We start from the raw sequence: 18,136 nt of genomic DNA on the forward strand, positions 1-18,136 counted from the left end.
TGTGTTAACCAAACTAGGCAAATTATGTATGAAACCATTTTTTTCTGTAAAGCAAAATAAATATATACAATTCAAGATTCTTTCCTCTTCTGAAAAGGTACAGATAGCATGGCTGAACATCAGTAAGAAAATTATTTCAGAATCTGGATCTCTAATAAACAAACACAATCAGTGATCATGATTTCAAAGTTTTAAGAGACCACGACATCACAGAAAATCGAGTTAGAAGAGTGAATAATAACTGAGTGTGGAAAGTACTAGTAAATACAATTGCATGAAATGTGACAAAAAGTATCCATGATCCTTAAATTGATCCCCAAAGTATCCATGATCCTTAAATTGATCCCAAATCTTGGGAGGACATTAACCATTATAGAAATAGGTCGGTTTTACTATCAGAGTGTTATTCCATTTTAAGTATCTTATAAATTTCTGTTTGCTTCTGTAAACTTGCAAAATAAGTGATGAGGGTGGCTGATGTGTGGTGATTGGATTGAGCAGCAGATGGGACCACTTCCTTTTCTCAGCCGGTCTCAGTGGCCTTCGTCACTACTTGATGAGCAGGCCCAGTCGTAAATGACCAAGGGGATGCTGACCAGGGAAAACAGCACCCCCAGACCCAAGAAAAGGGCAGCCTAGGGCAACAGAAAGGCAGAGATTATTTTCAGTGACGCAAACATTTCCCACTTGCTCCTGGGCAATGAACATAAATGCTTTCCCTCTCCTTTTGTGTACGCTTATATTTGGAGTTTCTTACAACCATTGCTGAACTGTAAGAATCTTTCTGAAGCTGTGTGTGAATCTGATTCTGCAAAGGTGGGGAAATAAGAACAAACTGTACATTCTGTTTTTTTGACTTTTTGGTCACCTCTATATTCTGTTTTTTGACTTTATGGTCACCTCAGAGTAAAATCTGTTCTACAGTTGACTGGGTATTCTTAAAGCTTCTTTTAAACAGGATTACAACTTTTAAAAAAATGGCCTTGCAAAACATACAGACCATTTCATTACTCTTTACGAGCCAACCTAGGTTATCGCTGGCAGGCAAACATTTCTGTTTGAAAAGTGGAAAAGATATAAAAGCAAAGCAAATTTGATCAAGTGAGATAGGACACGGTTGTCAAAAACTAAGTCACTTCAGTAATAATTATACACAGTGCCAAGTGAGTGCTTGAAATAGCAGAGGGACCACTTTGTAAATGATTGTCTAACCACTATGCTATATGCCTGACACTAACACAAAAGTGTAAAAAGAAAACAACTAAGATACTTAAAAGGTTGATGAAGGCCACAGGGGGACATATTGTTAAATCCAGAATCTGGAGAACACAAGATTATAGTCTATTTGGCCTTGAGACTATCTGATGATAGCTCTGCAGGGACAGGGATGAAGCATCACGAGGGCCAAGGGGCTGGACTGGAACCTGCAGGACAGCGCTATGAAAGGAGAGGAGGCAAATAGTAGGCTTGAGAGGGATGCACAGGGGCCAACCATCATGGACCTGGTCTAATGCGCAGTTGGTCCTCAAACAGATAGGAATCCTTATCTAATGCTATTCAGTAGTTCCTACCACCACTTTTATCATGAGGGCAGGATTGGGGAAGCCCAGAGAATTCATGGGCAACAGGCCCCTACCATTTTCAGATCTTAGTATATTTTACTGCTGAGCCAGAGACTGCTCTCTGTCCTTGTAAAACAATGACTGGTAAGGTTTAGAAGAATTTGGGATTCATGACTTTAGGGATAATCCTGTTGGAGAAGCAGGTGTCTACCAGAGTCAATGCTACTCCTCCTAAATGCACAAGGATGATCCCTCCTGCCTACGTCTCTTGTCCGGGTCTGTCGACTCAGGTAGAATGTGTGATGGGAGTGTTTACACTATCTGGGAGGGCAGCTGAGAAGCCTTCTCTGAGGCCAAACAAAATGGTGCTCCAGAAGGTACTCATGGAGCAGCCACTTCACCCCTGCTTCCCTCACTGTCTCCAAGTGCACCACCTTGAGGATGCCCTTGAACTCCACCAGACCTGGAAACAAGAATCCCAATATAGAAAGGTAGTTTCTGAATCCAGGTCTGTTGCTCCAAAGCATTTCTGTCAAATCAATAAAGACTCTTTAAGCTAACTCAGCCATTTAAATTAAGGTATCACAGGTTTCCTGAGTGGCAGGAAGAGTTACATGGCCAGGAGTTGTACAAAGCCAGTGGGCTGCATAAAGTCTTTAATGAGTCCTTCTCCACTACATTTTGTTACTGAAGATGAGGCATCATCTTACAGAGACATAGGATGATAAACATCCAGCATGCCAGCAGGCCCTGCCCTAGCTGAGAGCAAAAGCGAAGGTACAACAAGACTAACACCTGAAAATAAATTTCCAGGAAATAGGATTCTGATGAGATATTTTAAAATTTCTTGAAGGGGAAAACTAGGACCGCTGCCTTTCTTTAAGGCTGCTAAAGGTAGTATTAGATGATAGTGATGGACTACTTATTTGGTCAATTTAAGTGAAAAACTAATCAGAAAGATTAGGGTGGCTGGCATAAGACATACCCAAATTCTTTGAGTTCCTTTGTCTTCATCCTGGTTTGTGATTTTTAAATAAAGAGATGAAGGAAGAATAAAAATAAGCATATTAGCAGATGTGACTCCTGTAAAATAAGAAAAGAAAAAGTTTGAAGTTAATTCTGAAATTTCAGCTTTCTAAACAGCTGCTGCAGAATGAGGATGAAGTCATAAAGCCATACCTATGACTCCAAAAATATCCTTCATAGAGGGTATGAAGATCACCAACAAGTTGATAATAGCCAAGAGTATAAGGGTAACAACGATATGACGACAGAGATTAAATTTTGTTTTCTTAGTCATTTCAAATAAAGATGAGCGAACCTGTGGAAAAAGGAAACAAAGGTCTGTCTGGGCCTGAGGCCCACGATCTTCACCATTCCCACAGAAACTGACGTATTGGTGCACAGGGCTTTGCGAACTGTTTAGCCATTTATAGATAGCTTAACAGTTTGGGAAACAGGGGTACTTGATTTAAAATGTAAAAATTGTTATTTTATTTATGAATAGGTTGTTTCCTTGTAGGGGTTTAATTTCTGTTTTTGTTTTATCTGTGGCTAAAGTGTTCCCTTCTGGTCCTCCTACATTCTCTCATTGCGTATGATAGATTTGGACATTCAATCTGCATTTCTCTACAAAGAAAAAGTGACAGCTTCGTTTGAATTAAGACTCATTCTATCAGAGTCGACCATCTCACTGATCCCACTTTCTTTCCGAAGAGTCTTAACTGCATCTCGGAATCCTTCTCTGACACAGTTTCAATGACACAGGAAGCTACCTGCCTCCGGCCTTCTGTGGACTGGCTCCAGAAGACAGAAGGAAAGGCGAGACCTTGGCATTTCTCAGGTTGCACTGAGGCTTTTACTCACCGTGAAAAACAACACCGGCACTGTGAGAATGACAGCCACGATGACAGCTAGCCGCACTGTCAGGATGAGAACATCGTCCTTACTCTGGTACTTGTGAAGGAGGTCTGACTGCACTTTTTCTAAAATAAGGGAAAAAGAGAGTATTATAAAGGTACAAAGCACGTCACTAATGACAGTTTTCCTGAACAACAAAGAATCTGCGAACAAAAGGGCAAGAAAAACAATGATCTGGATTGTCAAAACAATGTATGGAGTTTAAAAGAAAAATCCCCTGTGTGAGACATGCTCTACCTGTCCATTGTAACTTTAACTAAAAGGAATTTATGGTAATCACTAGAAGACGTTACCCAGAGTATGCTTTATTTATATTAAATTAATCCTAGGAGTAAATTGGTATTACAAATGATATAGGTTGAAGCACAAAGCTATTCTTAATCTAGATGTCCCCCAACTTGGTGCCACTCATCAAACAACAACAAGTAGTCACAGTCTTGTGAGTGGATGGGCGGACTGCTGGCCATTTGGAGCCTCTTTCAAACTTTGCTCTTACAACTCAGCTTTCAGTGGCGAAGCAGCATAGGTGCCAACGGGACTTAACCACCATCAAGAAATAATTCTTCTCTTTCATGTATGTTTTTCTTACCAAAAAAAAAAAAAAAAGATTATTTTGCTCATGTACCACTTAGGACTTTTTTCCACTCTGCACTTCAGAGACTTTATTTCAAAGACAACCAGAGCTAGGATGGCAGTCACTGAGAGCTGCAAACGCTCACTCCTTTGACAAGAGAGCAGTCCCTTCCCCCACTACCCCCTGCGTAGGTCTCCTTTCAAGGGCTTCTCACTGCACCTTAGATTTCATCCTCTTTAACTTTCTATGTCATTCCTTCAAGTTTTTGCAAGGCTCCAACTTCTGGCGAACAACTGGGCACTTTAGTTTTAATTAACGAGAAGTGCCATGAGTGTGGCACTCTGCTCTTTCTCACTTCCAACATCTGTCTCTGTCTCTCTTTTCTATTAATGGAATCTGACCCGATTCACAATAGTAATTAGGAAATTCTCTGATATAGCTTTCACTTTCCTCAGTAACAGGTGGTATGCTTAGAAAAGGCTATTTCTTTTAAGGACAGTATGAGAAGAAGAAGTTACAGTATGTTGTTTCGGTAACTATTCTGTTCTGCAGTCACTTTAAGTAGAAGAAAAGACCAGCAAAATCAATGGATAGATGTGTTGCTTTTTTAGCTGTCATGTTGAAAGTTATTTTGGTATTGATTTTTACTAATTCATTTACAATTACCCTCATTTACATACTGACAGAAGTTACTTACCATAGAATGTAAGGTAGCCAAAAATGGCAGTCAAGAAGTACATAATAAACATGGCAAAAAAGGAGATATTGGAAACCATCTGCATCTTTTTCTGCGATCGACTACAAACAAAAATAAAAATTTTTGAAAAATTAAAAACCATGTTATTAAATTTAAACACTAGTGTTCATATGGAAGTGTTAATAAATGCTAACAACTTTCTATCAGGGTAGGACAGATCTGACCAGCTGAAATTACCCCAGACAATTATGCCAATTTAGAATAACTTCTTTTCTACTGAACAGGTATTATGAGAGGGCAATCCATGGAACTAACAATTCCTTGCATGTTCTTACCCATTCTTTTGAAAGAATATCAAGTTCTTTTCTGAAGGGCAGAGAGTATTTTTTAATATTTGTGTTTGATATTATCTCCACATTCAGCCTTCACAGGAAAAAAAAAGGCAGAATAAATTCAATTACTGTTCTCCTAGCCCCAGAGACCAAGGGCAGGGCTGGAACTTGACCTCAGGTGTTCTGTTGCTAAAGCTGTTATCTAGGTCCCGGTTTTCCCATTGAGTAGCCCCAGAGATGCACCTAGAAGTTTTTATTTCTCCACAGCAGTAAGTACCCAAAAGAGCACACAGGGGTGATGATGAGGGACTCTGTTTCTTAGGCCCTGTTTACTCTGGGAATTTGGATGAACCTTTAAGTTTCTTTAAATGCCCAAATAATTAATCTACAGGACTTGTACTCAGTAACAGGCGACCGATAGTCATTGTGGTTGTGTCATAAAAGGGAATATGGAAGATGAGAAAAATTGAAAAGTACACACATAAGAAAATTATAAACTGAAAGCTGGACTATAAAATTTAAAAGACACCAAAGACATATTTAAATACCCTAAATACAGGATCATAAAGCTAGCATTGATATACCCAAAAATAAATAGATGTAAATATTTCAAAATTTACCTATATTAAATATGAAAGAGAAGAATTTTGAGTGAATTCAATGCTAAAGGGCATCAGCTTTATTGTTTTTCAAATTGGTAATCGCTATATTGTATATCTTTCCTGAGCTTAAGACTATGCCAAGGTGACTTTTTATAGAGCAAGTATGATAACAGTAAGCTAAAAAGAGAACTGATGAGGACATTTATAAGTAGGCCTTTAGTTTTCTCTACAATAGCAAACAAAAACAAATCCACAGAAACATCTTAATCATTTAAAATAGACAATGATATTCTTTTGTCTAGTTTGTGGTCTTAACATTAATTTCTCTCTGCCTGATTTACCAGCCTCTTCCACCTAAACCAACAGGCAAAACAGATATAATATATATTTAGTGATTTACAGATGAATCTGAAGATCATTATATTCTACCTGCCAAATAAGTAGAAGTTACATAAAGCAACACAAATACTTGAATTCTCCTAAGTAATACATATCTGAAAAGCCAGAGGAACAAAAGACGCCCACATAGTTGGCCACTTTATATATTTACACTCAAGATATCCCTCAGGTCTCTGGTTTTTCTTGCTCCCTCTCTTTTGTTTTTTCCTTCTTAAAATACAGTACTTGCTCAAGAATGGCACAAAGTAATGTTGAAGCTGGGTGTGAATCCATGGGAGTTCATTACATGAGTCTGTTTATTTTCATACCATGCTTGCCTATTAATAAGGGGTTATAAAATGATCAAGATTAAAAAACTCTTACTCTTTAAGCTCGCTGTAAATTGGCAGAACTGATGGATGGCAGACAAATGCAAATGCAATAGTTGGTAGAGCATACACGGTCTATTTAAAAGAAAAAAAAGTATTAAAAAAGGTATTTTTACCCAAAATTATATAGCCCTAGTATTTCTGAACTGTCTTTTTATCTGATAGCTCTTCAGAATCCCTGGATTATTTGGTTATTAGGAGGGCTTTGATATCTAAAATAGGAGCAGCTTTTCTAAAAGAGCTTACCTAGTTTGAGACAGTAGGCACTTGGCACAGAAAGGTTTTAGATTCAGCTCAGCTGTAGCATACTTTACATACTCCAGACATAGCATAACCCGTATTTATATGGTGCTAACCAGTTACATAGCACTTTTCCTACATTATCTTGCTGAGTCCCTCAACAACCCTGAGCAGTAGACAGACCATTGCTGTTCTCCTGACTCCCCCTAAAGTTTAGGGGACATGCTAGGACTTCCACATCCATTTTACTGCTCTTTGCTATGTATAATGTGCATCTAATCAGACTGAAAAGGTGGCATCTAGAAAAAAATTAGTTCCACATTCACTGCTTTGGTTGCATCCTTAGAGTTAAGAAGGAGGGAGGGAGGAAGGGAGGGAGGGATGGAGGGAGGGAGGGAGAGAGAGGGAGAGAGAGAGAGGTCTATTTAGTTTTCTTAGGTGTGACTTTTTAAAACTTTCAAACTCAACTTCTCATGCAAAAAGAAGCTGGTAGAGAAGGAAGAAAAAGTAGCATTTCTTATGCTCTAATTCTGTCCAAGCACTACACCAGACACATTAAAAAGAAAAAAAAAACCCTATACACCCCAGCCAGTGTGGCTTAGTTGGTTGGAGTGTTGTCCTGCAAACCGAAAAGTTGGGGGTTTAATTCCCAGTCAGGACCCATGCCTATGCCTAGGTTGCAAGTTCAGTCCCTGGTTGGAGTGCATACGAGAAGCAACCAATTGATGTTTCTCTCTCACATTGTTGTTTCTCTTCCCCTCTCTTTTCCTCCCTTTCCCTCTCTCTAAAATCAATAAGCATGTCCTCAGGTGAGGATGAAAAAAAAGAAAAAAAGATTCTAATGAGAAGAAAAACAAAAACTTGTAAGCTACAGAATAGAATACTCATTTTCACACTCAAATCCAGGCCTAAGTGCTCCACAGTCCACTGTCCCCTATACTATTAACAATATCTCAATAGTATGAAAGTTCCTTAAGTGCCATTTTGGTGGCATCTATATTTCAACTGTGCAAGCTGGGGAAGTTTGAGATATTCCTTTTTGTCACCACCAGATAGGAAGCAGTGGGCTAAGGATGTTATTAATCTATTTTTAAAGACCTATAAGGAAGAGAAGAGCTGAGACAAGTATTGAGAAAGAGATTTTCATGGCAAATGCTTAAGGTTGTCCTACATGTAAATGGATGGGGTTCAGAAGGAGCATGAAATGTAATATTTGTATATTTCTCAAAGGTCCCGAAATGGATTCTGCAATTTGGAAGCAGTGGTACTGTGTTGTTTTGAGATTGGATACATTCAAAACAGTTTAGTTACTATAAGAATCAGAAACACAATGCCCTTAATAAAAATGTCCTTTTTCTAGTTAGAGGATAAAGGCACTTACCTTTGAATTGAAGTTAACATACTTTGGCATACACACGTCAGCATTAGTTGAATTAGCACTTATTGTTGAATTTAGCTCTGATAAAGGGCAGGGAATTTGAAATTTCTTATAGATAACCTGATATTTAAAAATATAGGAGAAAAAATACAAACTTTATCAAATAAAGCCAAATAAGAAATAATTGTTACATGGCATTGTACTATGGCAAAACCAAACCACCATTCCAACCAGCACTTACCACTATTAGGAAAAACACCATACAGCTCAAGGAAAATCCACTAGTATAGCCAAGATACCCTAAAAAAAGTTAAAAAAAATTATTAATTTCATCCATCACCTCATTTCTTTCAATGCATTTTTTTCATGCATAGTTTGGGGTTCTAATAGTATACATACATGCCAATATGAATGCAAGATTTATTATTTGATAGTGCTACTTTATTTGGCAAAAAATATGACTATAAATAAAAACATTATATTATGTGCTTTCATTCCAGTTCTCCCTGACACACTAGAGAACACAGGTTCCCAGAATCCAGGGAAAAAGAGCCTCCCAAATGTAGTCATAGGTTTCTGTTGCTGTACTCTGGTTGATACCTGTGGCCAAATTCATTACTCTTTATTATGCACTCATTGTCTGTACAATGACTATCAGCCACAACACTTCTCTTCCCAAATGAGAGGCATGCACAGAGATGAAGTGAGTTCTAGGGATAAATTGAGCATCTGTGGATCTTTACCTTGCTCCCCTTAGAATGCCTGGCAGATCTCCAACCACTGTAACCTCCAGAAAGGCAGAGTTAAGTGGCCTCTAGGGGGCTGCACTATTCTCATCCCTGGGGGAGAAGAGCCCTTCTCTATTTAAACTGAAAAGAGTTATGTGTATATACATAGAAAAGCCTAAACAGACCCAGAAACCAAAAAATTAGGTAGCTCTGTTTAAGTCTATTTGTAGATCTCACAGGACAGCTACAGAGGCTAGATATTTTTCATACAAAACAAAACAAAAAAACTACAGTTAGCCATCATTTTGGGAAGAACTTTAAATGTCTGCTTGGAATTAGCCCAGAGCTAAAGGAAATGCATTTTAGAGGCTTTGGACTAGACTGCAGTATGGCCACGTTATTCAGTGCATGAAATTCCCATAACATCAGGCACACTTCCTCTGATTATAAGCGCACACATGGAAAGTCAAAGCCAAATGCATATAACTTAGTGACTGTTCACCACTTTTGACTTTCACTTCTCTCTCCCTTTAATAAGGCAAATAATTGAGATTGATTAGACTTCAACACTTTAAAGAGTAATTCATTTTACTTTGGGGTAGAAATATATGCAACTTTCTGTCTTGAAATTAGATTTTAAAATGTAATTGTCTAAATAATCAGAGTATTTAAGACCTTGTATGATGAGAATCCCATTTTTTGGCCTTTTCTTAGAATAGCCTATAAGCACCATCTGTTGCTGGCCCCAGAACCTCCCTTCTCCCCTCCATAGCTTACTAGAGTGATTGCTTAGGACCAGTGTTTTTATACCATATTACAGCTGACACTGATTAATACTTGTAATTTATCATTTATTTAATCTTCACCATACAAGTAAAAGTAGAAGGCAAAGTTGTTCATTTTATTAGATTTCTGATTCCTCTGGGTATTGTAGAGAGTACGAAAGAAGCAAAATCTTTCCTTACCTAAATTCTTCAAGAGACACAGAGGGAGAATTATGCTGAAAGTAACTATCACCACCAGCACACGGCCATCCACGTACCAGGCTCTGAAAGATATTTGAGCAGTTAGGTCATATTGCCTCAGAAAGCAACATTTTTTTTCTTAAGTGTAAAATTTCACAATATATTTTAACTAAGTTTTTTTCTATTATTACTTTTTGTCATTATTCAGGTTTTATCCAAATGCCTTAACCCAACCACTAACCACTTACTATTGTCTTTTTCCCATGTGATGGAAGAAGGAATATTGTTTTCTTTTTCTTCCCCATTGGCAAAACGTGGCATTCTTTTGAATTATTTATGTGGTTTCAAAGCTGAATGCACACATTGCTTTCTGTCAGATTACCACTTGTGTTATCAATTATTTAAAGAGAAAGTGCCTTTTTGTTTTGCTTGGCTACTATCATCGAAAAACAAGTCACCACAGGTAGGCATTGTTCTCTCCCTTATCTCTTGTATTTGACCTTGAATCCTGATTATAGAAGGCTAGGAACTATGTCTTCTATGATTCTCCCTTGAAAGAAAACAGAGGAACTAAGACTGACAAAAACTGTTAAACAAAGGAGAGTCAAAACATAATGGATGTGCCAAATGTAGCTGCAACATTTTCCAGGGTTAACTGCATCTTTAATGAAGGTGGCTCATGTAAATTTTGCTTCTAAAATGCTATGTCCCTTCTTTAAGAAAGGGTCTTTTTTCTTTTTTGACATGTTCCACCTCTGTGTTAAAAATACTCCATATCTGTTCTATTTCACAGAAACCAGATATAGATTTCACGCTCTTGGGAAATGCAGCATCTACCGTTTGCAGCATAAGAAATCAATCTACCTTTTAAATGTTCATATTCAAGTGGTTCTCTCTGCTTCTTTAATTTATATGACTCCAGAGAAGTTTGTTGTTGAAACAAGAAAAAAAAAATAGCCTGGGGAAAACTTTGTTTTGACAATTTTTATAAAACAAAAACTTTGGTTAGCTCACATTTAAATTAAAAACATTTTAGTTATCTTACAAAAAAAAAGGTTGGTGGGGGAGTCTGTAACTTACGAAAATGCCTCTTCCTTTCCCATCAGAAACTTTAGGGCAGACGGTAGTTCATTTTTTACTATGAAGAGGTAGCTCAGTATTGCTAGAGGAAAATGAGAACATTTTAGAAAGAAGATACTAGGGCTCATGTTGCAAGCTATATAGAAGGTTGCCAGCCTGTTCTTAGGCTAACCTTCAATAAGACACAAAGACAGCTTTACAGTATCCTTGGTTTTTAAAGAAGTGACTGCCATCTCTGCTTTATTTTCCAAGTATCATTTTAGCAATGAGAATGATAACTTCTAAATTATGTTAGAATTCATGTGGCTACCCAACCCCCAGAGTTAGAAAACATAATAAGGTTCACCTACTTTGAAGTTATGTATAGGAAAGCACTTCTGTTCTTGTTTTTACCTCCAGTGTTCTGTAGAGAGGTCGCTCCAAAGATGACAAACTTCCCCGTGGTGCCAAAGACCTGTTCCCCCAGCTTTTCATAAACCATGCAACCTATTTAAAAATCATGTTTGAGAACACAAGAAATGACAGGGCTCTAAAAGTTAAAAATAGCCAAAATTCTATCATGCTTATTGACTATTCCCCAAGTTATATTGTGTCTTTCTCAGAATCACACAAACAGCCTTCTTGGCTTTGCGAGGTAATGAGGCATTCTCATTATAAAACAACCTCTTGACATTTTAAAATGTCAGATATGACCACAAGTGCCCCTTTTTCACATTGGCTATAAGCAATTAAACTATTAGGTCACAAGGTTTATTTTTGACTATCTCGAATAGTCATTTTACTTTATTGGGGGGAAGTTCCCACTCTGACCTTATTCTCAGGTCTAGTGAGGATCATTAAAATAAAGATTTGATCGAAAACTAAAAATCCTGATGGTTGGGATGAAAGGTTCCTTTTAAATTAATAACCTAAATGATCATCTAACAAGGGATTATCTTAATCATATTCTATCAATGCCTGTGTTCTAAATATAATAACAAGTTTAGAAACATGTAACAGTTGTGACATCAGAATTCTGACCATTTGTAAAATTTAGTTCAAAGATAAGCAACTCAGAAAAGCACAGTAGTGAAGTTTACCTAAGAATAATTAGGCTATAGCAACATTCTAAATTATTCAACTAGCTTATCTCAATATATACACTAAGATTCTAAACCATTCATTTAAAAAAATGTTTATATTTCTTTATGGAAGTTCAGCTCACATTTTTAAAAGGTTCACAGAAAGTAATATGGGTCAACTTAAATTAAATTTTTGTTTACTCTCTCATAAAATTGGTGTTTAAGCCAGACAATGGTTAGATCCTCAATTTATTACAAAATGTTCCAGTTAAATGGAGTCATCTATATACAATAATAGTTGGCCAATGTGATTTTAGCTAATGTAAAAGTCAAAGTATTACAAACATAAATCAGTATCCCAGGAATAGAAAATAAACACTTCAGGTATTACACTGCCCAGAGTACTTGAAATATTTTCATAGCACATTCACTCCCACATTGCCTTGAGAGTAACAGTTTCTCCTTGGAATATGTACAAAAGAGAATGAAAGCTCTGTTTACTTTTAAAACTTGAAGCTATAATATAAAAAACATGCAATCCTTGTTTTGAATCTACGAAAACCCAAGGAAAAACTAAAGCCCTTAAAAAACGAAGTCATCTTAAAGTAGAAAAAAAATGGGTATAATTGAGGGTTTACTTCAAATGACAACACTATTGTTCATTGTTCATGACAATTTAATTTATAGTTGTTCTATCTGTTTCTCTGGGTAAATACTAATATAGGTCTTCCAGTGACTGTAGGTAAAAGTCCTCTTTTTCTTTAATAATCAAGTTTCTGAACAGGAAGACCATCGTTTGTTCATAATATCACCATCAAAATCACTCATCCAGGCCTTAACAAAATTAGATGTATTATCAGCTTACCTGTTTCCCTTGAACAGATCAACAGAAGGTTTATTGAATATATAGACAGCAGTGTCACTGAAGACAAAAGTATCCTAAAGCAAAGCAAATAAATCGAGTCATAACTTTAAAGGAACATACTCTGACCTTATATTTTAGAAGGGCAGAGGTTTATTCATATGGTTAACACTATTTGTTGATGGTACCCAAATTTTGGAACCTATCAGTCACACTTTCTTTAAAATCCTGGACAAAAGGGACTTCCAATCAAGATGGATGTGTAGACAGACACGCTGTGTCTCCCTCCACAACTAAGAAGGAATACAACTACCTCAAAACTAGAAACAACCAGAAGTTCCAGAAAATCAAACTGCATGGAAGTCCAGAAAACAAAGATATAAAGAAGAAATACTCCATCCAGACAAGTAGGAGGGGTGGAGCTGGGGAGGAGAGGACGCGGTGTGGTGGCGGTAGCAGCAGGCTGACAGAAAATGCAGTCACACATTTTAAAAAGTCAGGAGGGACATCTGGGGAGCATTCCCAGCTCCTCACCAGACCTCGCAGCCCACAGTCCCAGCACCAGGGAAAATCAAGCCTCATTGCTTCTGACTGTGCAGACCAGTGGGGGTTGGATGAAGGCAGAAACTGCCAGTCTTAGCAGAGTCTGCTTGTTTAAAGGGTCCCCATGGTCCTAGAACGTCCGCAGACCCACCCACTCTGGGAACAACAGCCAGGGCAGCAGCTAGAGGGGCGCCAGTCTAGTGCAGAAGTGGGAGACGTGCCTGGAAAAGGGGCGAGTGCTAGGCAGGCAGCATTGTTCCCTCTTGGACCCCTGCCCCACATATAGTGCCACAACGTGGTGAAACAGGTTGCCCTGTACTGACGAATCCTTCAGGCTCCGCCTCTTACAATGTAACAGGAACGACAGCTCTACCTGGGACATGGAGGTAAACAAACACAGGAGCCTGTCAGAATTAGGAGACAAAAAAGTATGGCCCAAAAGGGGAAACGGATCAAGGTTCCAGTGGGAGAACTAAGCGATGAGGAGATAGCCAGCCTAACAGATGAGGAGATAGACACCCTAATAGACACAGAATTCAAAATACTGGTGATCAAGATGCTCACAGGCTTGACAGATATGCTTGAGTACGGCCAATGCATAAGAGAAGAAGTGAAGGCTATGCTAACTGAAACGAAGGAAAATCCACACAAAACCAGTGGTGAAGGGAAGGAGACTGGGGTTCAAGTCAATGATTTGGAACATAAGGAAGAAAACAACAGTCAATCAGTGCAGAATGAGGAAGCAAAAATTGGAAAAATTCAGGAAAACTTCCCAAATTTTGCAAAGGAGATGGACATACAAGTCCAGGAAGCATGGAGGGTCCCGGGCGAGCTGGACCCAGAGGGGACCGCACCAGGACGCATCATGACTGAGATGCCAAAGGTGAAAGATAAAGAGAGAGTTCTGGGGCAGCAAGAGAGCGGCAGAGAGTTGCCTACAAGGGGGTGCCTATAGGACTATCAGCTGATTTCTCAGAGGACACTTTGCAGGCAGGAAGGGACTGGCAACAAGTATTCAATGTGATGAAAGGCAACCTGCAACCAGGACTACTCTATCCAGCAAAGCTATCATTTAGAATGGAAGGGCAGATGAAGTGCTTCCCAGACAAGGTAAAGCTAAAGGAGTTCATCATCACCAAGCCCTTATTATATAAAATGTCAAAGGGACTTACTTAAGAAAAAGATCAAAACTATGAACACTAAAATGACAACAAACTCACAACTATCAACAACTGAATCTAAAAAATAAAACCAAAATCCAACTAAGCAAGCCAGAATAGGAACAGAATCCTAGGTATGGGGATCATTTGGAGGGTTATCAGCTGGGAGGAGGGAGGGAGAGAAATGGGGGAAAAGGTGCAGGGACTAAGAAGCATAATCAGTTGGTACAAAATAGACAGGGGGATGTTAAGAATATATAGGAAAGGGTGAAGCCAAAGAACTTATATGCATGATCCATGGACATGAACTATGAGGGGGTGGGATTGTTGGAGGTAAGGGGGGTACAGAGCAAAGGGGAGCAAAGGGGGGAAAAATTGGAACTACTGTAACAATATAATCAATAAAATATATTTTTTAAAAAAGGGGGGGGAAAAAAACCTAGATAAAAATGTCCTACCAAATAAAGAACTGCCCATTAGAATATGAGTAACTAACAGTTCAAAGCGTAAATAGTAATCTGGGATCACTTTAGTTGGGACAATTCTAAAACAACATTATGAAAGAAAGCTTTTGCAGTCTGTGGTGCCCTGTTCCATCTGAGTAAGGAGGTGTGAGAAAGAGGTGTGGTGACTGGGGAGGCTGGAGGGGCCCTTAGGTCAGGGACCATGTGACTTTGGGCAACTGGCTCAGTTGCTCCCATCCCTAGATTTCTCACCTATAATATAAAGATACAGGCCAATTAATATCTACAGTTCTTCTCATCTAATTATTTTATGGCTATTTATGAGTCTACACATTGGACCGCTGAGATATAATTCACTTTTTTTTCTTTTTCTTTTTTTGCACCTGGTTCCTCTTGCAAGAATAAGCACCTTTTTTAATGGATGGGAAAATTCTGACAATCAAGCACAATGAAAATACCTTTCTGAGTGATGAACTCATGTTTTTGTTTTAGTACATCTGACTCATTATGAAATCTTCCTCAAGAAAAAGCAGTTAAAATGATGTGGCAGATTACATATATTATTTCTGAATCCCTTGGTTAAAACAGACATAATAATCGAAACTAAACCCTATTTTTTAAAAAGAAAATATTTCCAGTGCCCCAGATGAAACCACTCACTTCCTGATGTAAGGAAATATATCCCTAGAACAATACATTGCTGTAACTGATTCCCTGTTTGAGTAATTGAGGCAATTATTTTTGTAGCAAGTGCTATTGAGAGGTACTTGGCACACCAGGCAGTTCTCTCTGTGTGGGCTGTCTGCTTCCCAAACCTTTTCCCCATCTCTCACACCTGTTGAACCACTGCCTCTTGGCCCAGCTCACATGTCACCTCCTCAGGTGCCTTCCCTTGCCCCAGACAGAAAGACTGTTCCTTAGCTCTCTCAGGTTTCCACTATGGGCAGAACAGCCACGAGGAGATAAAGGGAGTACAAAATGCTCAACTGCAGAGCAGATGGGCTGCCGGAGATGGCCAGAAAACGCAGGAGGGACAGAGCTCAGCAGAAGTAGAACAATCACTAGGAGAAAGAATAGAAAACCTAGCATCTTACATGAAGGTTAATAAATAAAATGGACCAACTAAAAGGGGGAATTTATGTAAAGATATGACTGTAAGGAACTGCATTCAGGTATGTATTGACTTAGCTAAGATCCCTGAACAGAAGTGTGATTCGCAGAGGAAGTCCCTTGTTTTCTGTTCTGGTCAAGGGACACAAGAAACTGAGGGCAGGCATTTATTAAAGAATCCAGTAGTTTTGAGATATGAAGGGAACATAATTTGATATGCTATGCCAGAGAATAAGATATAGGATACAACTGTGGTCTGATTTTTCTTTCATCCTATAAGATAAACAATATTTATGTTGAAGAAGTAAGCTTTGAATTTTACTCAGAGTTCACACATGATTTTAGAGGCACTGAATGCTAAGTGGCAACTTCTACATGTGCATGTGACAGGCCATCTAGGATTTGTGAGTGGCACAGAATAGAATGGGCTTCCCAGGTGGGGCTAGGCTGGAGGCAATTTTAGGAATTAGCCTTGTGCTATTCTAGAGTGCTCTTGCAGCCTATTGAGTCAGTTCTTCTGGGACTGACCTGGGGAAGAGAAGGGATTTACCACTGGGCCCCAGGCTAACTAGTAGAGTATGACCTTGTAGGAGTGTGTGCCTAGCAAAAGGGGTAATTACTAATATTCACTTGATGATTAACCAAAGGCTCTAGTTCTGGGAGAGCTGGTTACTTATTAGCAAAAACCCCATTCTAAGGAAAGTTCTGTTCCCTTAGCGAATAGCCCCTGGGACCGTGTGGCTCTTGCACGGGGTTACCTCTTGACGCATTCTGTTAGGCTGACTCTCTTTGCAGATGATGCTTAGCTGGCAGGTGGCCCTTGGCAAGAAGTAAATGATTTCTTCATAAACTCCTATTACTTATTTTATTTTTTCAAGTGAGAGAAGTATCGAGGAGGGAAGATTTTAGCAGGGAGTTCATCTATCCTCTCCCCCACACTTAAAAGCAGAATGAGGTCCTCCCATAGTGATTAAAACAAGCCCCTTGCTCCCATGTTTAAGAGACATAACATTGCACCCCAGCCAAAAGGACCTACATAGGTCTTTGGACACCCACGCTCTAAAGACTCTCCTCTCCATCTCTCCCAAAATACAGATTTGCCCTCCAAAGACTAAAAACTAATTAAAAAAAAAACCTTTTTCTATCAGGTCACTGAAAAGCAAATACATTCTCTAAGAAAAATTCTAAGGCTGCTTTAGGCTCTAACAGACTCTAGCATTAATGGGATTAAATTTTAGAAACGTATGCCCCCTTATTTAGATTCTTAGAAAGAAGCAATAAGTTGTCTAATTGGCTATAACAGGTCCTAGAAGAGTTTAAGAGGATCCAGTCCCAGATGTCAGAAATGTAGAAAACGTGACATCTAAAAGAAAGTAAACTTGAAGACACAGACAACAGGAGGATGGTTACCAGAGGGGAAGTGGGGGGCGGTGAGGGAAGATAAAGAGAGTAAAGGGAGTCAAATATGTGGTGACAAAGGGACTTTGGGTGGCAAGCACACAATGCAATATATGGAGACTGTCTTATAGAATTGTACACTTGACACTTATATAATGTTATCAATCCATGCCATCTCAATAAATTTAATTAAGAAATAGTAGCAAGTCAATATGATCATCTAAGAATTTTAGAGTAATCAAACCTATTTTTTTTTTATTTAAATATTTTTTAGCATCTTCTGAGTGGTAATTTTTTTCCCTCTTGGAGTAGGAGATTTGTGCCTCCAAAAGAAATTTAATAATAATTATAATAATAAAAAAAAGAAAAGAAGAAATGATTCGAGAGAATATGACTTGTTTGAATCTTGAGCATGACGGGGCCCTATTTGTCTAATTAGATATTTGTTCATATGATTGTAGTTTCCTGGAACAGAAACAGAAGCTGGTATTCCTGTGCTAAGAGGAATATTAATGATTCATTTTTTCATTTCACCTGGATATCATGTAAGCTTTTGCACCTCTAATCATTGACCTAAAGTTTTAATATGGCTGGGGTAAAGCTGCTTGTTGCAAAAACGTTTCAACAGGAACTAAACCTCAGCAGTAGAGAATTTGAATCATCAGGGTGTTGATATTTCAGACTTAGGTTCAG

At 38.5% G+C, this 18,136-nt stretch overlaps 1 protein-coding gene across 3 annotated transcripts in view; it reads right to left on the reverse strand.

The window, feature by feature from the left end:
* Positions 1 to 331: 331 nt before the first annotated feature.
* Positions 332 to 18,136, reverse strand: part of SLC38A1 (solute carrier family 38 member 1) — a 61,477-nt gene continuing 43,672 nt past the window's right edge. For all 3 annotated transcript variants that reach the window (XM_090273044.1, XM_090273043.1, XM_090273045.1), the window contains exons 6-17: positions 12,772 to 12,845; positions 11,239 to 11,331; positions 10,846 to 10,927; positions 9,766 to 9,848; positions 8,314 to 8,372; positions 8,076 to 8,192; positions 6,450 to 6,529; positions 4,754 to 4,854; positions 3,429 to 3,547; positions 2,742 to 2,883; positions 2,548 to 2,645; positions 332 to 635 (exon numbers count right to left, since the gene is read on the reverse strand). In XM_090273044.1, coding sequence (XP_090129170.1) covers positions 534 to 635; positions 2,548 to 2,645; positions 2,742 to 2,883; positions 3,429 to 3,547; positions 4,754 to 4,854; positions 6,450 to 6,529; positions 8,076 to 8,192; positions 8,314 to 8,372; positions 9,766 to 9,848; positions 10,846 to 10,927; positions 11,239 to 11,331; positions 12,772 to 12,845 — 1,150 coding nt within the window. In that variant the 3' untranslated portion in view covers positions 332 to 533. The remainder of the gene's footprint in view (positions 636 to 2,547; positions 2,646 to 2,741; positions 2,884 to 3,428; positions 3,548 to 4,753; positions 4,855 to 6,449; positions 6,530 to 8,075; positions 8,193 to 8,313; positions 8,373 to 9,765; positions 9,849 to 10,845; positions 10,928 to 11,238; positions 11,332 to 12,771; positions 12,846 to 18,136) is intronic.

Source organism: Furipterus horrens, unplaced genomic scaffold (assembly GCF_987537825.1).
Source record: "Furipterus horrens unplaced genomic scaffold, mFurHor1.1.pri manual_scaffold_4, whole genome shotgun sequence".
Classification (NCBI taxonomy): Eukaryota; Metazoa; Chordata; class Mammalia; order Chiroptera; family Furipteridae; genus Furipterus; species Furipterus horrens.